The sequence below is a fragment of the Caretta caretta genome, chromosome 26, assembly GCF_965140235.1.
Source record: "Caretta caretta isolate rCarCar2 chromosome 26, rCarCar1.hap1, whole genome shotgun sequence".
In the NCBI taxonomy this organism is placed as follows: Eukaryota; Metazoa; Chordata; order Testudines; family Cheloniidae; genus Caretta; species Caretta caretta.
In genome coordinates, this window is record NC_134231.1 from 12,199,587 (window position 1) to 12,215,649 (window position 16,063).

At 49.4% G+C, this 16,063-nt stretch overlaps 1 protein-coding gene across 2 annotated transcripts in view; it reads right to left on the reverse strand.

Moving 5' to 3' along the window:
- The window catches only part of ADD2 (adducin 2), a 99,776-nt gene that overhangs the window by 10,898 nt on the left and 72,815 nt on the right, over positions 1 to 16,063 (reverse strand). For both annotated transcript variants that reach the window (XM_048829540.2, XM_048829539.2), the window contains 7 exons: positions 12,802 to 12,900; positions 8,885 to 9,061; positions 7,523 to 7,780; positions 6,160 to 6,279; positions 5,316 to 5,405; positions 3,835 to 4,000; positions 3,345 to 3,473 (listed from right to left, as the gene is read on the reverse strand). In XM_048829540.2, coding sequence (XP_048685497.1) covers positions 3,345 to 3,473; positions 3,835 to 4,000; positions 5,316 to 5,405; positions 6,160 to 6,279; positions 7,523 to 7,780; positions 8,885 to 9,061; positions 12,802 to 12,900 — 1,039 coding nt within the window. The remainder of the gene's footprint in view (positions 1 to 3,344; positions 3,474 to 3,834; positions 4,001 to 5,315; positions 5,406 to 6,159; positions 6,280 to 7,522; positions 7,781 to 8,884; positions 9,062 to 12,801; positions 12,901 to 16,063) is intronic.

Consider the following 16,063-nt stretch of genomic DNA (forward strand, 5'->3'; position numbering starts at 1 on the left):
TTAAAACAGTAACACCCATCACTACGCAAAGGTATGCCAGTCAGTGGCTGGAGTGAGAAGTACTTTGGCGAGAGAAGCCCAGTGCCGAGTCCTGAGAACGTACTCGTGTAAGAATTCAGCCACACATTTCCAAGTAAAGAAATAATGCAAAGGGGTAGTAAGCTGGCTAGGACTGAAGAATGAAAGTAGCTTCAGCTCTCAGACAGGCTGCGTATTCAGTACATGGGTGAAATTTTTCAGCTGAAATTTAAACCCCCCCCCAACAAAATGCAGATTTGGCGACGCTAAGACATTTCACGAGATGTCAGTTTCACCAAATTGGTTTGATAGGGGAAAAAAACAAGTGAAAAATATTCTGAAAAAAATCTTTGCCTCTGTAAGATGCTCTCACATTAGGCGGCGTGAGGAACGCAACACTGCATCACCCCCAGACCCTGCGCTCTGCAATATCCTTAAACATACACGGCTTGAAACCTGCCCAGACTCTGGTCTCCTGCATGGCAGAGAGGGAGCTGCTAGGTGAAACGGTCCCTAGAAGTATCTATAACATCGATTTTTTTCATTTTACCACCCCTGACCCAAGTAATGACTTTCCATCAGAAACCTCATCAAATTTTAGAGCTTTCCTTTTTCCATGCTGTCCTTTAGGACACTAAAGGCACAAATTGCGTATGCAACAGCAGAAAGTGATATGCACAATGGGAAGCGATGGGGGAAAGACAGAAGAACGGCAAGAAAAGCAGCTTATAGCAAGCGTAAATTGCTTTGCTGGCCAGTTTTGATGCGGGTCATTTGAACTCATAGTCATTCAGATGGCCATTGTTGGTGTTTTGAAATCAGTAAGCTAGGACAAAGCTCTGCTCTCAGATCCGCCTGGCAGATCTTGAATTTGATATTCCATTCCTCCCCCATGCACAGATCCCCCACTGATAGAGTGACCAGATGTCCCGATTTTACAGGGACAGTCCCAATATTTGGGGCTTTGTCTTACATAGGCACCTATTACCCCTCACCCCCGTCCCAATTTTTCACACTTGCTGTCTGGTCAGGCTACCCACTGAGCTCAGCGGAAGTTCTGTGAACAGGGCAAGAAGAAAACTCTCAAGCCCTCCTGGGTAGAATTTTGTCCATTAAGCAGATTTTGTGATCTTGGTGCGGTGCTCTTGAGGGTGGGAGATTCCTTCTACAAAGACCTGAGGCTACAGCTGGCTCCTTTTTACAGCATTCAGGACTATCTTTAGGTGGAAGAGAGATAGGAGATAAAAATGGGGCATAAAAATAAATCCTTCTCAAAATCTTGAGCAAGGAAAAAGTCAGGGCAACTCTTCTGAAACAGCATATAAGAAAGGAGCCTTTCTTAATCCCTCTGAAGTGAGAAGCATCAGCATCTTAATAGAGGTCTAAATCACACAGTTGGATGGTCAAATCAGCACACAGGCAGGTGAAGTGGGAACTTTCGAGTATCAGTGCTTACATACAATGGTGAAAGTTTCTAGAGAAATGACAGATAGAATTGATGAGGATAATAATATTGCTTTGCTCTCGTATAATACTTTCCCACAGTAGATCTCAAAGTGCTTTACAAAGCAGGTCAGTAGCATGATCTCCATTTGTAAAATGGGGAAACTGAGGCATAGAGGGGGGAAGTGAGTTGCCCTAGGTCACCCAACAGGCTAGGGGCTGAGCCAGGAATAGAACCCAGGTCTTCTAAGTGCTGCTCTGGTGCACCGTCCAGTAGGCCACCCTGCCTCTGAGCCTAAGCGCTGACTGAAACAGCCAAATGCAGAACATGCAGGTTCTATTAAGGTGCCCAACATTTGAAAACTGGTTCCTATTGGTCTCCCATACAACGAAAGACGGATACTGGGCGAACTGAAAGCTGGCACATTTGGATGCTTCTCCATGGAGCTGCATCCCTGCTGTGAACGTATTGGAAGATTTTCCCCACCCACCCTCTATCTCCCCTGTGAGAAGCATCCCACCTCCCGCAAGGTGATGGTATGTGAGCTTAGAAAACAGCCTCTCTATACTTACTACAGTGACAAGTATTCAGAATCAGAGGTAAGTCCTTTGATGAAAGCAACACATGGAAAGAGAAAGGAAGAAATTGTGGGGACAAACATACACCAACACAATGAGACACAATGCGACACAATGAGAACAATAAAAAACGTAACGCCACCACGTTGATCTTCATGGACCAGGTCAACGTCTTTGCCTAGGACAGCCAGATCTTCATTGTCTCCAGTGATCTGCGCATCTGATCTGAGGAGCATGCTAATAACTCGCACTATTTCTCTTCCCGCATTATGCCCAGCTACTGATTAACACAACACTGACGTGTTTTGATTTTATCTATCTGATACCCTCTGATGGTATTACGTTGCCTCTGATCTTACACTGAAATCCAAGGGAGGATATATATATATATATATATATATATATATATATATATATACACACACACACACACACACACAGAAGAACGGCAAGAAAAGCTGTTTATAGCAAGCGTAAGTACCTTTGCTGGCCAGTTTTGATGCTGGCCATTTGAACTCATAGTCATTCAGACGGCCACTGTTGGTGTTATATATATATCCTAATTGGATTTCATATATATGTTCGAATTGGAACATATATCTATATATCTATACATCTCCTGCCTTGGATTTCAATGTAAGAGCAGAGGCAACATAATACCATCATATATATATGTATGTATATATATGTGTATATATATATATGTATGTATAATGTTCTGGAATCTTTGGGACCAACTCACACACATCTGACTAACCCAAAGCCCACTGGAGTTAGTAGAAAGACTCCCATTGATTTCAATAGGGTTTGGATCAGGTCCATAGCCAGCAGTTTCTTATGACACGTATTGTTCTGCTCACCGGTTGCGCCTCGTTTCAAGTTGGACTGCCAACACTTTGGGGCGGGGGCTGTGTCTTTCTATGGGTTTGTACAGCGCCTAACACAACGGAGAGCTTATTCCGGGTGAGGGCTTTGGGCACGGCTGCCGTGCAAATAATAAAGAAATAGACACATCTTCGTTCCAAAGGCCTCTTGTGTGATTTGTTGGGACAAAGGTGGCGCAGAACTTATGGCCATAATAACCCACCCTCCTTTTAACAAAGAAAAGGAGGCCTTTCTACTGGTGGAAGATGCCCCTCCAACCCTACAGTATGCCCAGGCCTTGCTGCCCATGTGACAGGGCTCAGGTTTATCCCAGGATGCAACTGCAGGAACACTGCTGCATCCACCCTAGGCAGTACCCCCAAATGCTTCAATTCCTGCCATGCAGCATAACCACCGCCTGGCACGGAGGCTCAACTTACCATCTGAAGACTTGGCGGGGGACACGGATGGGCTCTTTGGTGGCGACTTTGTGGGGCTTTGCTCCGGGGAAGCGGAGGGGGACTTCACCGGAGGAGCCTGAGATTCCTCTATGCTCGCGTCTCTCTCACCTAGGAGCAGAGAAGACATCCAAGTGCTATGTAAAAAATGGGGGATGAGATCCCAAAAGACACACTCCTTGCCTGTCTTCTGGGTACGGCTAATTGGAAATATTTCCTCCAAGCCTGAATGTTTTGAAGACGTATCGGTTTCCATAGGAAGGGTTTTCTCAGAGCGCTGTACATACACAGGGCACTGGCCAGGGATGTGGGAGAGCCAGAAGCAAGTCCCTATTCTGCTTGATTCAATCTGGGAGGAAAAACTCTGCTCTGAACCTGGATTCCCTGGCCAGTGCCCTAGCTAACCCCCCCGCAACATACACACACTTCACGTGACCGAACAAAGCCATAGCCGCTCCCTCCGGTTATTTACCATCTAATCCCAGTTTCTTTCTTTCCACCTCTTTCTTGTACTCCTCCAGCTCTTGGTCGGTTAGCTGGCTGAACGGGTTGGGAGGCTCTGGCTCGGTCGGTATCTCCTCCTGGGATACTTCTTTTGTCTCCGTGTCTGCTTTGGAAGCCAGGTTACTCTCCGCAGACTGAAACCAACCGCAGACATGACATTGCACCATCAGCACAAGGGCTGGGGATATGGTTTAGTGGGTTTTATGGGCCATCTAACTTAAGCTAGCCATCCTCTTTTGTCACGGACCGAGGCTCAGTATTCTAGGAGCCCAGCCCATGGCTTAAGTGTTTGTTCTCACAGATGCTGATCCTGATCTGCAGGGAGCACAGCCCCACGTCCAGCAGAACTGATGCATTCCACCATGCACAAGGGGAGCAGGTTATGGGGAAGGCACATAACCCCTGCGTGACATGAACTCAGCTCCAGGGTGGGAGGAATACCTTAGGGGGCTGCTATGGGGGGTTGGGCTAGTGGATCCATTACTCTGTGTCTCCACTTGATACTGCCAGCCATGGAGTTGGGGCACAGTGCAGCTTTAACGGGGTGGGGGCAGCTCCACTCCAACTCTGAGCTGGGAGAGAAGCGCCCCACTTCAACACCAACACATCGCCGTCAGGATTCCCCTGATCTGAGCTCCACAAGCGGAGCTCGCACGCTCATTCTGCAGAGAAGGACCTGGGGGTTATGGTGGACGAGAAGCTGGATAGGAGTCAGCAGTGGGCCCCCGTTGCCAAGAAGGGCTGTTGGGCTGTATTAGTAGGAGCATTGCCAGCAAATCGAGGGAAGCGATCGTTCCCCTCTATTCGACGCTGGTGAGGCCATATCTGGAGTACTGCGTCCAGTTTGGGGCCCCTCACTACAGGAAGGATGTGGACAAATTGGAGAGAGTCCAGCGGAGGGCAACGAAAATGATCAGGGAGCCGGGGCACATGACTTACGAGGAGAGGCTGAGGGAACCGGGGTGATTTAGTCTGCAGAAGAGAAGAGTGAGGGGGGATTTGATCGCAGCCTTCAACTACCTGAAGGGGGGTTCCAAAGAGGATGGAGCTCGGCTGTTCTCAGTGGTGGCAGATGACAGAACGAGGAGCAATGGTCTCAAGTTGCAGTGGGGGAGGTTTAGGTTGGATATTAGGAAACACTATTTCAATAGGAGGGTGGTGAAGCACTGGAATGGGTGTTACCTAGGGAGGTGGTGGAATCTCCATCCTTAGAGGTTTTTAAGGCCCGGCTTGACGAAGCCCGGGCTGGGATGATTTAGTTGGGGATTGGTCCTGCTTTGAGCAGGGGGTTGGACTAGATACTTCCTGAGGTCTCTTCCAACCCTAATCTTCTATGACTTTATTCACCCTTAATCCACACATGACTTCTGCCTCAATCGGCAGAGAGCAGGGATGTTTACTGCTCTGTAACTTTCCCCGTGAAGCTAGCCCCTTCGTTAATAAGAGTACCGGACTCCTGCTCTTCTCTGCTATCACGCTGGCTAAGAGCTGGGACTGGGGTCCTGCCGATTTCACATCCTGGCGGTTTTGCTCCCGAATCTGTGGGTGAAAAATCATCCAATAAATAAAAAGAGCTGAAATAAAAAAGTCTAGCCTAGCTGGCTTAGGGGCACGGTAATAGATAGAGCGGGCCTTGAATTGCCACTGCTTTGCACCTCGGAGAGACATTTACACTTGGGCTAAGGTAGCGTAAAAAGCTCTTTGCACCAGTACCAAGGAATCAGAGAGTCAAGCACAGAACCTCTCTCTCCCTGGCTGCCCATCTGAATCCAGTTTAGCTCAGTAGCAACTGAATGCTCTTGCCATCCAACGCCCGGTCCTTGGCCTACGTGAAACGAGTCAGCATGTCTCAGCCCCGTTCCTAGAGGACAGGGAGGTTGAGCGTGACTCTGGCACTATCTGGAACGTCCGCCTCAGCCAGGAGGCCAAGCACCGACTGGGTCACCGAGTGAATTTCCCTCTGACCTAGGGGTGGTTCATTCCGAACAGGGCTGAATCGTGTTTACAAGGCAGCGTTGGGGAAAGGGTATATGGCAAACTACCCTTGTGCCTGCTCTGGTGGTGAACAGAGGACTTCAAAGTTGCAAGTCTGGACCTCACCACCAGCACTAAACTTGTTTATATAAAATGAAGAGAAAAAGTAAAAAGGAAGTGGGTCATCTGTTCCCCCATCAGCTGCAGGAAAGTCAGGTCACTGGAGTCTCCAAGGAATCTACTGATTCTCGGCCACCTGGAAACTAAGACCTGCCGTAGAGCATGGGGTGACAAGAGAGACATCTGAGAGCTGACACACCTTGTTCCTCATTTCCAGCACTTCCTGTGGGTCTGTATAGAGAGGCACAAATTGGTTGGGGTTTTCAATTCGGATCGGGGTCCCGCTGCTGGTTTTTTCCACCTCATCGGCCTTCATCCACTGGCCCGTACCGAGGATAGGTAGGGAAAGAGCAAAGAAAATGCATCAAGCCCGGAACTGCACTATCATTAAGATCCAGGAGAAACATGGGCCCAGCCTATGGGTTTCTGACCCACCACAGAATTTCAGATGTTCCAAATTTTGTAGACATTCAGAGCTGGGCAGAATCCCTTACGGAGAAAGGAGCCAGCTGCAAGATTCAGGAATCTGAATTTGGATTCAGATCTAACCCACCCCCTTCCTTGATGTTCAAGGTTTTGGTTCAGCCCATTCGGGTTCAATTCCACACATCTGGATTCTGGTGTGTGCCACTTCAGGGTTTTGCCTTGACTTGTGTCTACTAAGCAATTGTTAAATCCCTGTCCAAATGTCTATCTAGCTTAGGAACTTGTAGGGTCCCCAATACCATAGCATCTCCCCACCTTTAATGTATTTCTCCTCCACGCTCCTGTGAGGCAGGGCAGGGCTATTATCCCATTGTACAGATGGAGAACTGAGGCTAAGTGACTCGCCCAAGGTCACACAGGAAGTCAATGGCAAAGTAAGGGATTGACCAGGCACCCTCACCACTGGCCCACTCTTCCTGTCTATGCCCCAGGTGACTCCAGTCTGTTGGAAACCCCAGCTGGTTAGCGCATCTTCCAATAGAAGAGGAAGGTGAACATTGTGGGGGGCAGCAGGGATAGCTCAGTGGTTTGAGCATTGGCTTGCTAAACCCAGGGTTGTGAGTTCAATCCTTGAGGGGGCCATTTGGGATCTGGGGCAAAAATTGGGGAGTGGTCCTGCTTTGAGCAGGGGGTTGGACTAGATGACCTCCTGAGGTCCCTTCCAACCCTGATATTCTATGATTTTTATACAGACCAGTCGCCAATTTTGGGAGGGCTCCCCGTGGTACCTGTTGCTGCTGGAAAGCAGCTTTGATGCCTGAAAGCTGAGGGGTTGTTTTCAGCGATGTGTGAACTGGTTTGAATACAAACTGCCTCTTCCCCCTAAAACCTGAAGGTAACGATTTACAGGCTGTCCTACTCTGGGCCTGGCCTGAGCCCCAGTTACTCTGGGAGAGGCCGTGCTTGGGGTATACCGAGTCCAACCAGAAATATCATGAGAACGTCTAGATTGGCTCCAAGCATCTATTGGGCCTTTCAACTCCTTACCCGCTGCGCTCCGCTGTTGTGGAGGAAGTTGGCCATGTTCCTTTATGACAGTGCCTCAAACTCAGGACACAAAGCGCATTCCCCCTTACCGTGGTCTTAGTCCGTTGGCTGCCCACGCTTCTCTGGTTCTCCTCAGCTACGTTCACCCGTAGGTAAGTGTTGGGCGTGTTTAGCCAGCGGGTCTTTTCCTTCTGCTGCTTCTGGGCATGCTGTCGGAGGGTGGCGATGGGAGCACCCTCCTCCTCAAAGACGAATGCTGTGACGGTGGCAGGGATCAGCACATCACTTTTATGCTTGGTTTTCTCCTGCACAAAGGGGTGCCGATACTTGTAGCCTGTTCGGTAACCCTGGAAGGACACAAACAAAATGCTTCTTTACTTGGAAAACTCTAGGGCAGAGGTCCGCAAACTGTGGCGTGCGCCCCCTTAGGTGGGGGCGGAGGGACGTTCAGGGGGCGTGGCTGGGGCCCAGGAGGGAGTGCCACCCAGTTCCGCTCCTGGCCCCAGCTCCAACTCCTGGCCCCGCACCCAACTCCAGCTGCAGGCAGCGCACCCAAGGTCCTGGCTGCTGGCCCCATGCCCAGGGTCCCGGCCGCCAGCTGTGGCCCCAGTCACCAGTCCCCTTACCCAGGTCTGCGTCCCCTCCCTGAGCCACGTCCCTGACTCCAGGAGGGGGGTGCAGACAGGGATTGGGGGAGTGCGAGGTTAAAAGTTTGGGGACCACTGCTCTAGCTATTAGGACTGGGCAAAAAATGGGGGGGGGGAAACGTTAGAGAAAAATGCCACAGGGTTCAAACCAGATCTAGTGCTTGATTTGATTCTGCTTTTTCCCCTTTTTGCAAAACCACTGAAATTGTTATTAACATTTTTTGTCTCCCCAAATCCTGGTTTTTAGGAATGGTTTCAGTGAATGAAAGTTTTGATGATGTCTGCAACAACATTTCTGATACAAGAAAATTTTAAAAGCGTTGCAACAAACAAACAAACCCCAGAATAAAATTTAAGACTGTCGCATTTAATGGTTTTGAATAAAGGCCATTTTGTTTTGAAACAGTTCTTCATTCAAGCATTTTTGGCCAGCGGTGCTATCTGCCCATCTCCCTGTGGTCAAACAAGGGCTATCTACAACCTAGATCTTTGCCTCTTCCCTCCCAAGACTGCTGTAAACTCGCTCCCCCAGAGGCAGGAAGAGAGCACTCATGATGCCCCGAACTGGATCTGTAGTCTGTTCAGCTGGCATGCCTGATGTTTCGAGGCAGAATCCTTAGCAGGAAAGCAAGTTGCTTGTTTGGCTTGGAACACATCCCGTGAGATGCTGAAGATGCACGTCTACACTGCAGCTGGAGACGTGATCCACAGCTTGTGTAAACCTGCCTGCACTGGCTCCAGGCAGGCGGAAGGAGAGTGTGGAGAGCGAGTAACGGGTCACCGCTAAATCGGCTGGAGACTCACCAGGTTGTCCAGCATTCTCATGAGGGCCTCAAACTCATGCTCTCCCAGGCGGCTCTTCTGCATGGGTCCGAACGTGCTCCCGGCCCATCGGACTGACCCAACATCGTGGGGCCTGTACTTCTCCCGCTCCAGCACGATCAGATTCTCCACTCCCCCAGCGCTAGACAAGGCAGAGACCTAGAGCAAAGCACAGAGATGACAGCAACACAGGAGCCGCTGGGGAAGCCGCTGAGAAAGGACCAGGTTCTTGGTTACGTGCCACCCCCGTTTGCTCGGCAGAAAGGGGAAGGATTCTGGCCAGCAGAGCATTCCCTTGGTGGAAGGGAGCTCCTAAATGGAATAAAGCCTCTACAGTGGACTCCTGCAGCAGCTACTCGCCAGCCCAGCCTTGGGGGCGTGCCAGAGTTACCCTACACCACTGGTCCCCAAACTTTTTACCTTGCACCCCCCTCGCCCCTGTCCGTGCCCCCCTCCCACCCTCTGGAGCCAGAGGTGCAGCTCTGGGAGAGGGGGACACAGACAGGGGTAAGGGGGATAAGGCTGGGGCCACAGCTGGGGTGGGCGCAGGGCTGGGAGCAGAGCCCCGGGCGTGGGGCCAGCAGCGGGGGCCAAGAGCAGAGCCCCCAGTGCAGCACCTCTCCAGGAGTGGAGCCTTGGGCACGGGGCTGGCAGCTGGGACCAGCAGCGGAGCTGGGTGGCACTCCCTTCCGGCCCCCCCATGAGGTCTGGCCCGGGCCCCTGAATGGAAACAATGTCCCCTGCCCTGAAGGGTTTGCCATGTGAGACCCTAATCCTGCCAACATGCATGTTACTCATGCACCCGGACGGTTTGCAGCGTCGGTCCCAATCCACGTATTTACGGACGACCTTTTCCTCTCCTCAGCTGACGGCACCGAAAGAGCAGCGTGGCGCTTGCCCCGGCATTGCTGTATTTCAGAAGGCCTAGGCACACATGTAACAGCCCCCAACCCCAGAGCGCTCCCCGCCTGCCAGCCACAGAGGCAGAGCGCATGCCAGTCTGGAAACAAAGCCAAGCAGCCTCGGGAGTCACTGGGCATTCAAATGCCGCTATTGTGCTGGGGAGTTAATGAGGGGAGAGTAATGAGTGGGGGCGGAGAGGACAGACAGGGAACAGGCAGCGGGGCCCATGAGTAGCAGGAATATCCCAAAGCCCTTTGTCATCAAAGCTGCCCGTGGGAAGGAGGCAGTCTGCAGAGGGCATGTATTCCCCGCCCTTCACCTGCAGGTGGCTCCTGCGCCAGGCCTCAGCAAGCGCTGCTGACCTCGTTTCCCCAGCTAAAGTAGGTCGGCGTGCAGAGAGGAGGACAGCGGCATTTATAATAAACGTCACCGACGGCAAGCAAGCTGCCTAACCAGCGCAACCAAACCCGCCGCGTCGCTACAGCCGCGTCCGCAGTGCGTGGGAAGAGCCGAGCAGAGCAGGAGAACGTTATCATCATGTTGCATATTCAGGCTTTGCTGACAAGCCACTGTTTAAAAAGAATCAAAAATCGAAAACCAGCCCACAAAGGAAATCGACAGTAGCTGTAGGTGAGGCCGCAAGAGGTTTGGCTGTAGGCACGGAGCCAGGGCAGAGATCTGAGCACTGGTGTCTTCAGCGATTCCAGTGCCGATAACAGGGCCAACCTCTGAGGATTGTGGCATCATCCCAGACGTGGCCATATCACCCCTTCCGTGCATGGAATACCTGAGCAGCTGGACGACTGTCCTTTCTTAATGCAAACCCTTCCTACAGACCGGTTTACTCCATGTGGCCAACAAGAAGCTATGAACCGTCCAACCCCTGTTTATTCCCTTTTCTGTTCTTCCCAGTGCCTCCTGCTGACTCTGGCTGGTTTGTTCAGATCGAGACAGATGCTGTATTGTTTTGCGTGCTATGTTTATGGGGATTTGGGAAGCCAGGTGAGGGTCTGAGTTGGTGACAGAACTGAGGGCGTTTGCCTGTTAACATTCTGGGTGGCTAACGTTGATTACCCGAGGGAGGTTAGGTTTCTAGATGTGCTGATGGATATCGTTATCAGATAGAATCACGTTTATGATGGTCGTGCCCCTAAGGATCAGCCAAGAGATGGTCTCCACTGTAGTATTCCCCATTCCCTGCCCCGAAGTGCTTACAAGGGAAACACCAAGACAAATACAGGGTGGGGGAAAGGCCATAACACACAAGCAGAGTGAACAACGTAGTGGCAGCCAAGGTCATGTTCCAATTTTGGGTTTAGTTAAGAGGGGATCAGCTAAACGGAAAGAAAAGAGAAGGGAGAGGGAGCATTGAAACGAAGGAGAGTGAGGGGGACAGGGCAGGAGGGAAGAGGGTAAAAGTGGCAGGTGTGGAGTACAGCACTGGTGCCCTTGGATGTTTTTAACATTTGTCAAAAGCCTCCAGTGTGCCGGCAAAGCTCTCTGCTCTGATCTAGGCCTAGAAATGAATCCGTGGCATTGGTAGAATGGATGGTGCTTGATAATAAATAATAATCATTTTAACTACCATAACAGCAGTGCCAATGTCGTGAGGGGTTGGAAGCCAAAGACTTTTTCTGGATATGGCTCAGGTTGAAACTGGCGACACCATGGTCTCAAAGTGTTTGAACAGGTGCACCTAGATGGTGTACTGAAGGCAAATGCTCCTAAAACTAGCCCAGCAAACACACACTACGCCTGAAATACTGTCCCTTGCCACGTTACACCCTCTCTTCTACTGTGAACTCTTTGGGCCCGATTCACATCGCACATTGGTTTTTACATGGGTGTAATGCCATTGACTTTGGTGGCGTTATTCCTGATTTATGCTGGTGTTTGCAAGATCCAAATCAGGGCCACTGTCTTTTATTCATCATGAAAGCACGACTCACGTTTATGGCACCGTATAAATAATGAACAATAACCGCAATCACTACTTTTGCATCCCCATTTGAGCTCTTGCTGAGCTCTGAAGGCTTAGAGGGCGAGGTTTCCAAATCAGCATTTGCTAATCTCTGCTCTCACTGAAGTCAGTGGGAAATCATTTAGGCTAGTGCCAAACACTTCTGAAAATCCCACCCCAAACCAACAGTCAACAGCGGAGGAGAAAGCAAAGGCCCAGTTCAAGTTATTGAGCAAATAACAGGGCAGCAGCTGAAACTCAAGGCTAACCTGGGAGTGACTGAAAGCCACGACCGTATATAAAGCTGTAAAAAAAAAATAAAAACCACACTGGAAGTTTCAGAGTAACAGCCGTGTTAGTCTGTATTCGCAGAAGTTGGTTTCTGTCCTGAAGTCTGTTCCAGGGACTGCCCAGTAGAGGGAGATAAATGATCAGTGCAATGCAGCCAGATTGAATTGGTGTATTCCCGGCAGCATTCTCCTAGGGTGCAAACCCTAATCTGCTCCTTGGGGGACATCTCCCCAGGTCAAAACAAGATGTTGCCATCCTGCAGCCCACCATCTACACCAAGCACTTGAGTATTTCACAGTTGTGGCTGGAAATCCAGCAAGATGTAGCATTTGGGATGGAGGCTTTAGAACGCTGGAGTTTATACCATAGTGATAACTTGCAAACACAGGACTCATTGAGTCTGGTACAGGGGGGTTTATAATGATCCTGGGTCTCTCCCCATATTAGGCATACCAGACACAATGCAGTCCTGTCTTAGCAAGTTATCACTGTGAGTCTGTCTGTCAGTCTATACTGGCGGTAGGGAAGGGAAAGAGAGCAAGTCGTTTTGTCTTTAGCTTATGGGAGACACTCCAACTCTACAGTGACAAGAATCATAAGTACCTAGGTGGCTGGTTAGATGGAATATGCACCTAGATTACATAGCGAGCAGAGTAACAAAGCATTGCAATGAGACGCGACCTTGGAAACACATCGACGAGGGCGGATGCTCATTCCAAGGTGCTGCCCCAGTGGAGTCGCTCACCTGGATCTCACAAGCAGCCTGCAAGTGAAAGGTTTTATAGAAAGCTTCCTCCACCGTGTCTCCCAGAGTGATCACGCCGTGGTTTCGCAGCACCAGGATCTGCGGGGAAAATGAAACACTAGCTTACACGGTCCTTGCCAGTGAATGCATTTCTTTCTAAAGAGGCTCAGAGATACAGTCCATCGACAAGTCTGGATTTTTGCCCAGCACCTGAAGGTCCCTCGAATGACTTGCAGGCTATTTCAGCTCACATTCGGAATGACAGGTTCTGTAAAAAGTGACAGCAATTTAACCCCTTTGTAACTTCCCAGATGTTGAGTAGTTCTGATACTTAGAATCATAGAATCATAGATAAGAATCATAGAATATCAGGGTTGGAAGGGACCTCAGGAGGTCATCTAGCCCAACCCCCTGCTCAAAGCAGGACCAATCCCCAACTAAATCATCCCAGCCAGGCCTTTGTTAAGTCTGACCTTAAAAACTTCTAAGGAAGGAGATTCCACCACCTCCCTAGGCAACGCATTCCAGTGTTTCACCACCCTCCTAGTGAAAAAGTTTTTCCTAATATCCAACCTAAACCTCCCCCACTGCAACTTGAGACCATTACTCCTTGTCCTGTCCTCTTCCACCACTGAGAATAGTCTAGAACCATCCTCTCTGGAACCACCTTTCAGGTAGTTGAAAGCAGCTATTAAATCCCCCCTCATTCTTCTCTTCTGCAGACTAAACAATCCCAGTTCCCTCAGCCTCTCCTCATAAGTCATGTGTTCCAGACCCCTAATCATTTTTGTTGCCCTTCGCTGGACTCTTTCCAATTTATCCACATCCTTCTTGTAGTGTGGGGCCCAAAACTGGACACAGTACTCCAGATGAGGCCTCACCAATGTCGAATAGAGGGGGACGATCACGTCCCTCGATCTGCTCGCTATGCCCCTACTTATACATCCCAAAATGCCATTGGCCTTCTTGGCAACAAGGGCACACTGCTGACTCATATCCAGCTTCTCGTCCACTGTCACCCCTAGGTCCTTTTCCGCAGAACTGCTGCCTAGCCATTCGGTCCCTAGTCTGTAGCTGTGTGTAACTTCACCTGGTTTATTGGCCATTTCCTTCTAATCCAATCTATGTGGCACTCCTCTTGCTGTGTCTGGTCTCAGAAAAGCTTTACAAACATTTATAAATCAAACCCCGGGTATTTCAGGACACAGGTGGGTAAACTGAGGCACAAAGCAATTGGGAGGCCCAAACTCAAACAGCAGGGCAATCGCCCAGCCAGCTGTAGAACCCAGCCTTCTCAGCCTGGTGCTTTTGCCACATGACGGGCCCAAACCTCACAACACGTCAGAATGTGAAGCCCCGACAGGACCGCAAACCAGAACCCAAACCCCAGCACAGGACCCAGATCTGAACACCACCTCTTCGGCCCATCTCCAATGAAAATATTACTGGGTCAAACCCATTCCTGGAGCAACTCATAAGAACGGCCATACTGGGTCAGACCAAAGGTCCATCCAGCCCAGTATCCTGTCTACCAACAGTGGCCAATGACAGGTGCCCCAGAGGGAGTGAACCTAGCAGGTGATGATCTAGTGATCTCTCTCCTGCCATCCATCTCCACCCTCTGACAAACAGAGGCAAGGGACACCATTCCTTACCTATCCTGGCTAATAGCCATTAATGGACTTAACCTCCATGAATTTATCCAGTTCTCTTTTAAACCCTGTTATAGTCCTAGCCTTCACAACCCCCTCAGGCAAGGTGTTCCACAGGTTGACTGTGCGCTGAGTGAAGAAGAACTTCCTTTTATTTGTTTTAAACCTGCTACCCATTAATTTCAATTGGTGGCCCTTAGTTCTTATATTATGTGAAGAAGTAAATAACGTTTCCTTATTCACTTTCTCCACACCACTCATGATTTTATATACCTCCATCATATCCCCTCTTTATCTCCTCTTTTCCAAACTGAAAAGTCCTTGCCTCTTTAATCTCTCCTCATATGGGACCCGTTCCAACCCCCTAATCATTTTAGTTGCCTTTTTCTGAACCTTTTTGAATGCCAGTATATCTTTTTTGAGATGAGGGGACCACATCTGTATGCAGTATTCAACTTGGATTTATATAAGGGCAATAAGATATTCTCCGTCTTAGTCTCTATCCCTTTTTTAATGATTCCTAACATCCTGTTTGCTTTTTTGACTGCCGCTGCACACTGCGTGGACGTCTCCAGAGAACTGTCCACGATGACTCCAACATCTTTCTCCTGATTAGTTGTAGCTAAATTAGCCCCCATCATATTGTATGTATAATTGGGGTTATTTTTTCCAATGTGCATTACTTTACATTTATCCACATTAAATGTCATTTGTCATTTTGTTGCCCAATCACTTAGTTTTGTGAGATCTTTTGGAAGTTCTTCACAGTCTGCTTTGGTCTTAACTATCTTGAGCAGTTTAGTATCATCTGCAAACTTTGCCACCTCACTGTTTATCCCTTTCTTCAGATCAATTATGAATAGGTTGAATAGGATTGGTCCTAGGACTTACCCTTGGGGAACACCACTAGTTACCCCTCTCCATTCTGAAAATTTACCATTTATTCCTACCCTTTGTTCCCTGTCCTTTAGCCGGTTCTCAATCCATGAAAGGATCTTCCCTCTTATCTCATGACAACTTAATTTCATAGAATCATAGAATATCAGGGTTGGAAGGGACCTCAGGAAGTCATCTAGTCCAACCCCCTGCTCAAAGCAGGACCGATCCCCAACTAAATCATCCCAGCCAGGGCTTTGTCAAGCCTGACCTTAAAAACTTCTAAGGAAGGGGATTCCAACACCTCCCTAGGTAACGCATTCCAGTGTTTCACCACCCTCGTAGTGAAAAAGTTTTTCCTAATATCCAACCTAAATCTCCCCCACTGCAACTTGAGACCATTACTCCTTGTTCTGTCATCTGCTACCACTGAGAACAGTCTAGAGCCATCCTCTTTGGAACCCCCTTTCAGGTAGTTGAAAGCAGCTATCAAATCCCCCCTCATTCTTCTCTTCCGTAGACTAAACAATCCCAGTTCCCTCAGCCTCTCCTCATAAGTCATGTGTTCCAGTCCCCTAACCTTTTTATTGCCCTCCGATGGACTCTCTCCAATTTTTCCACAAGTGAGGGACCCTGTCAAAGGCTTTCTGGAAATCTAAGTACACTATGTCCACTGGATCCCCCTTGTCCACATGTTTGTTGACCCTGCTGAGCTGTATTAGCCCAACGGCTGA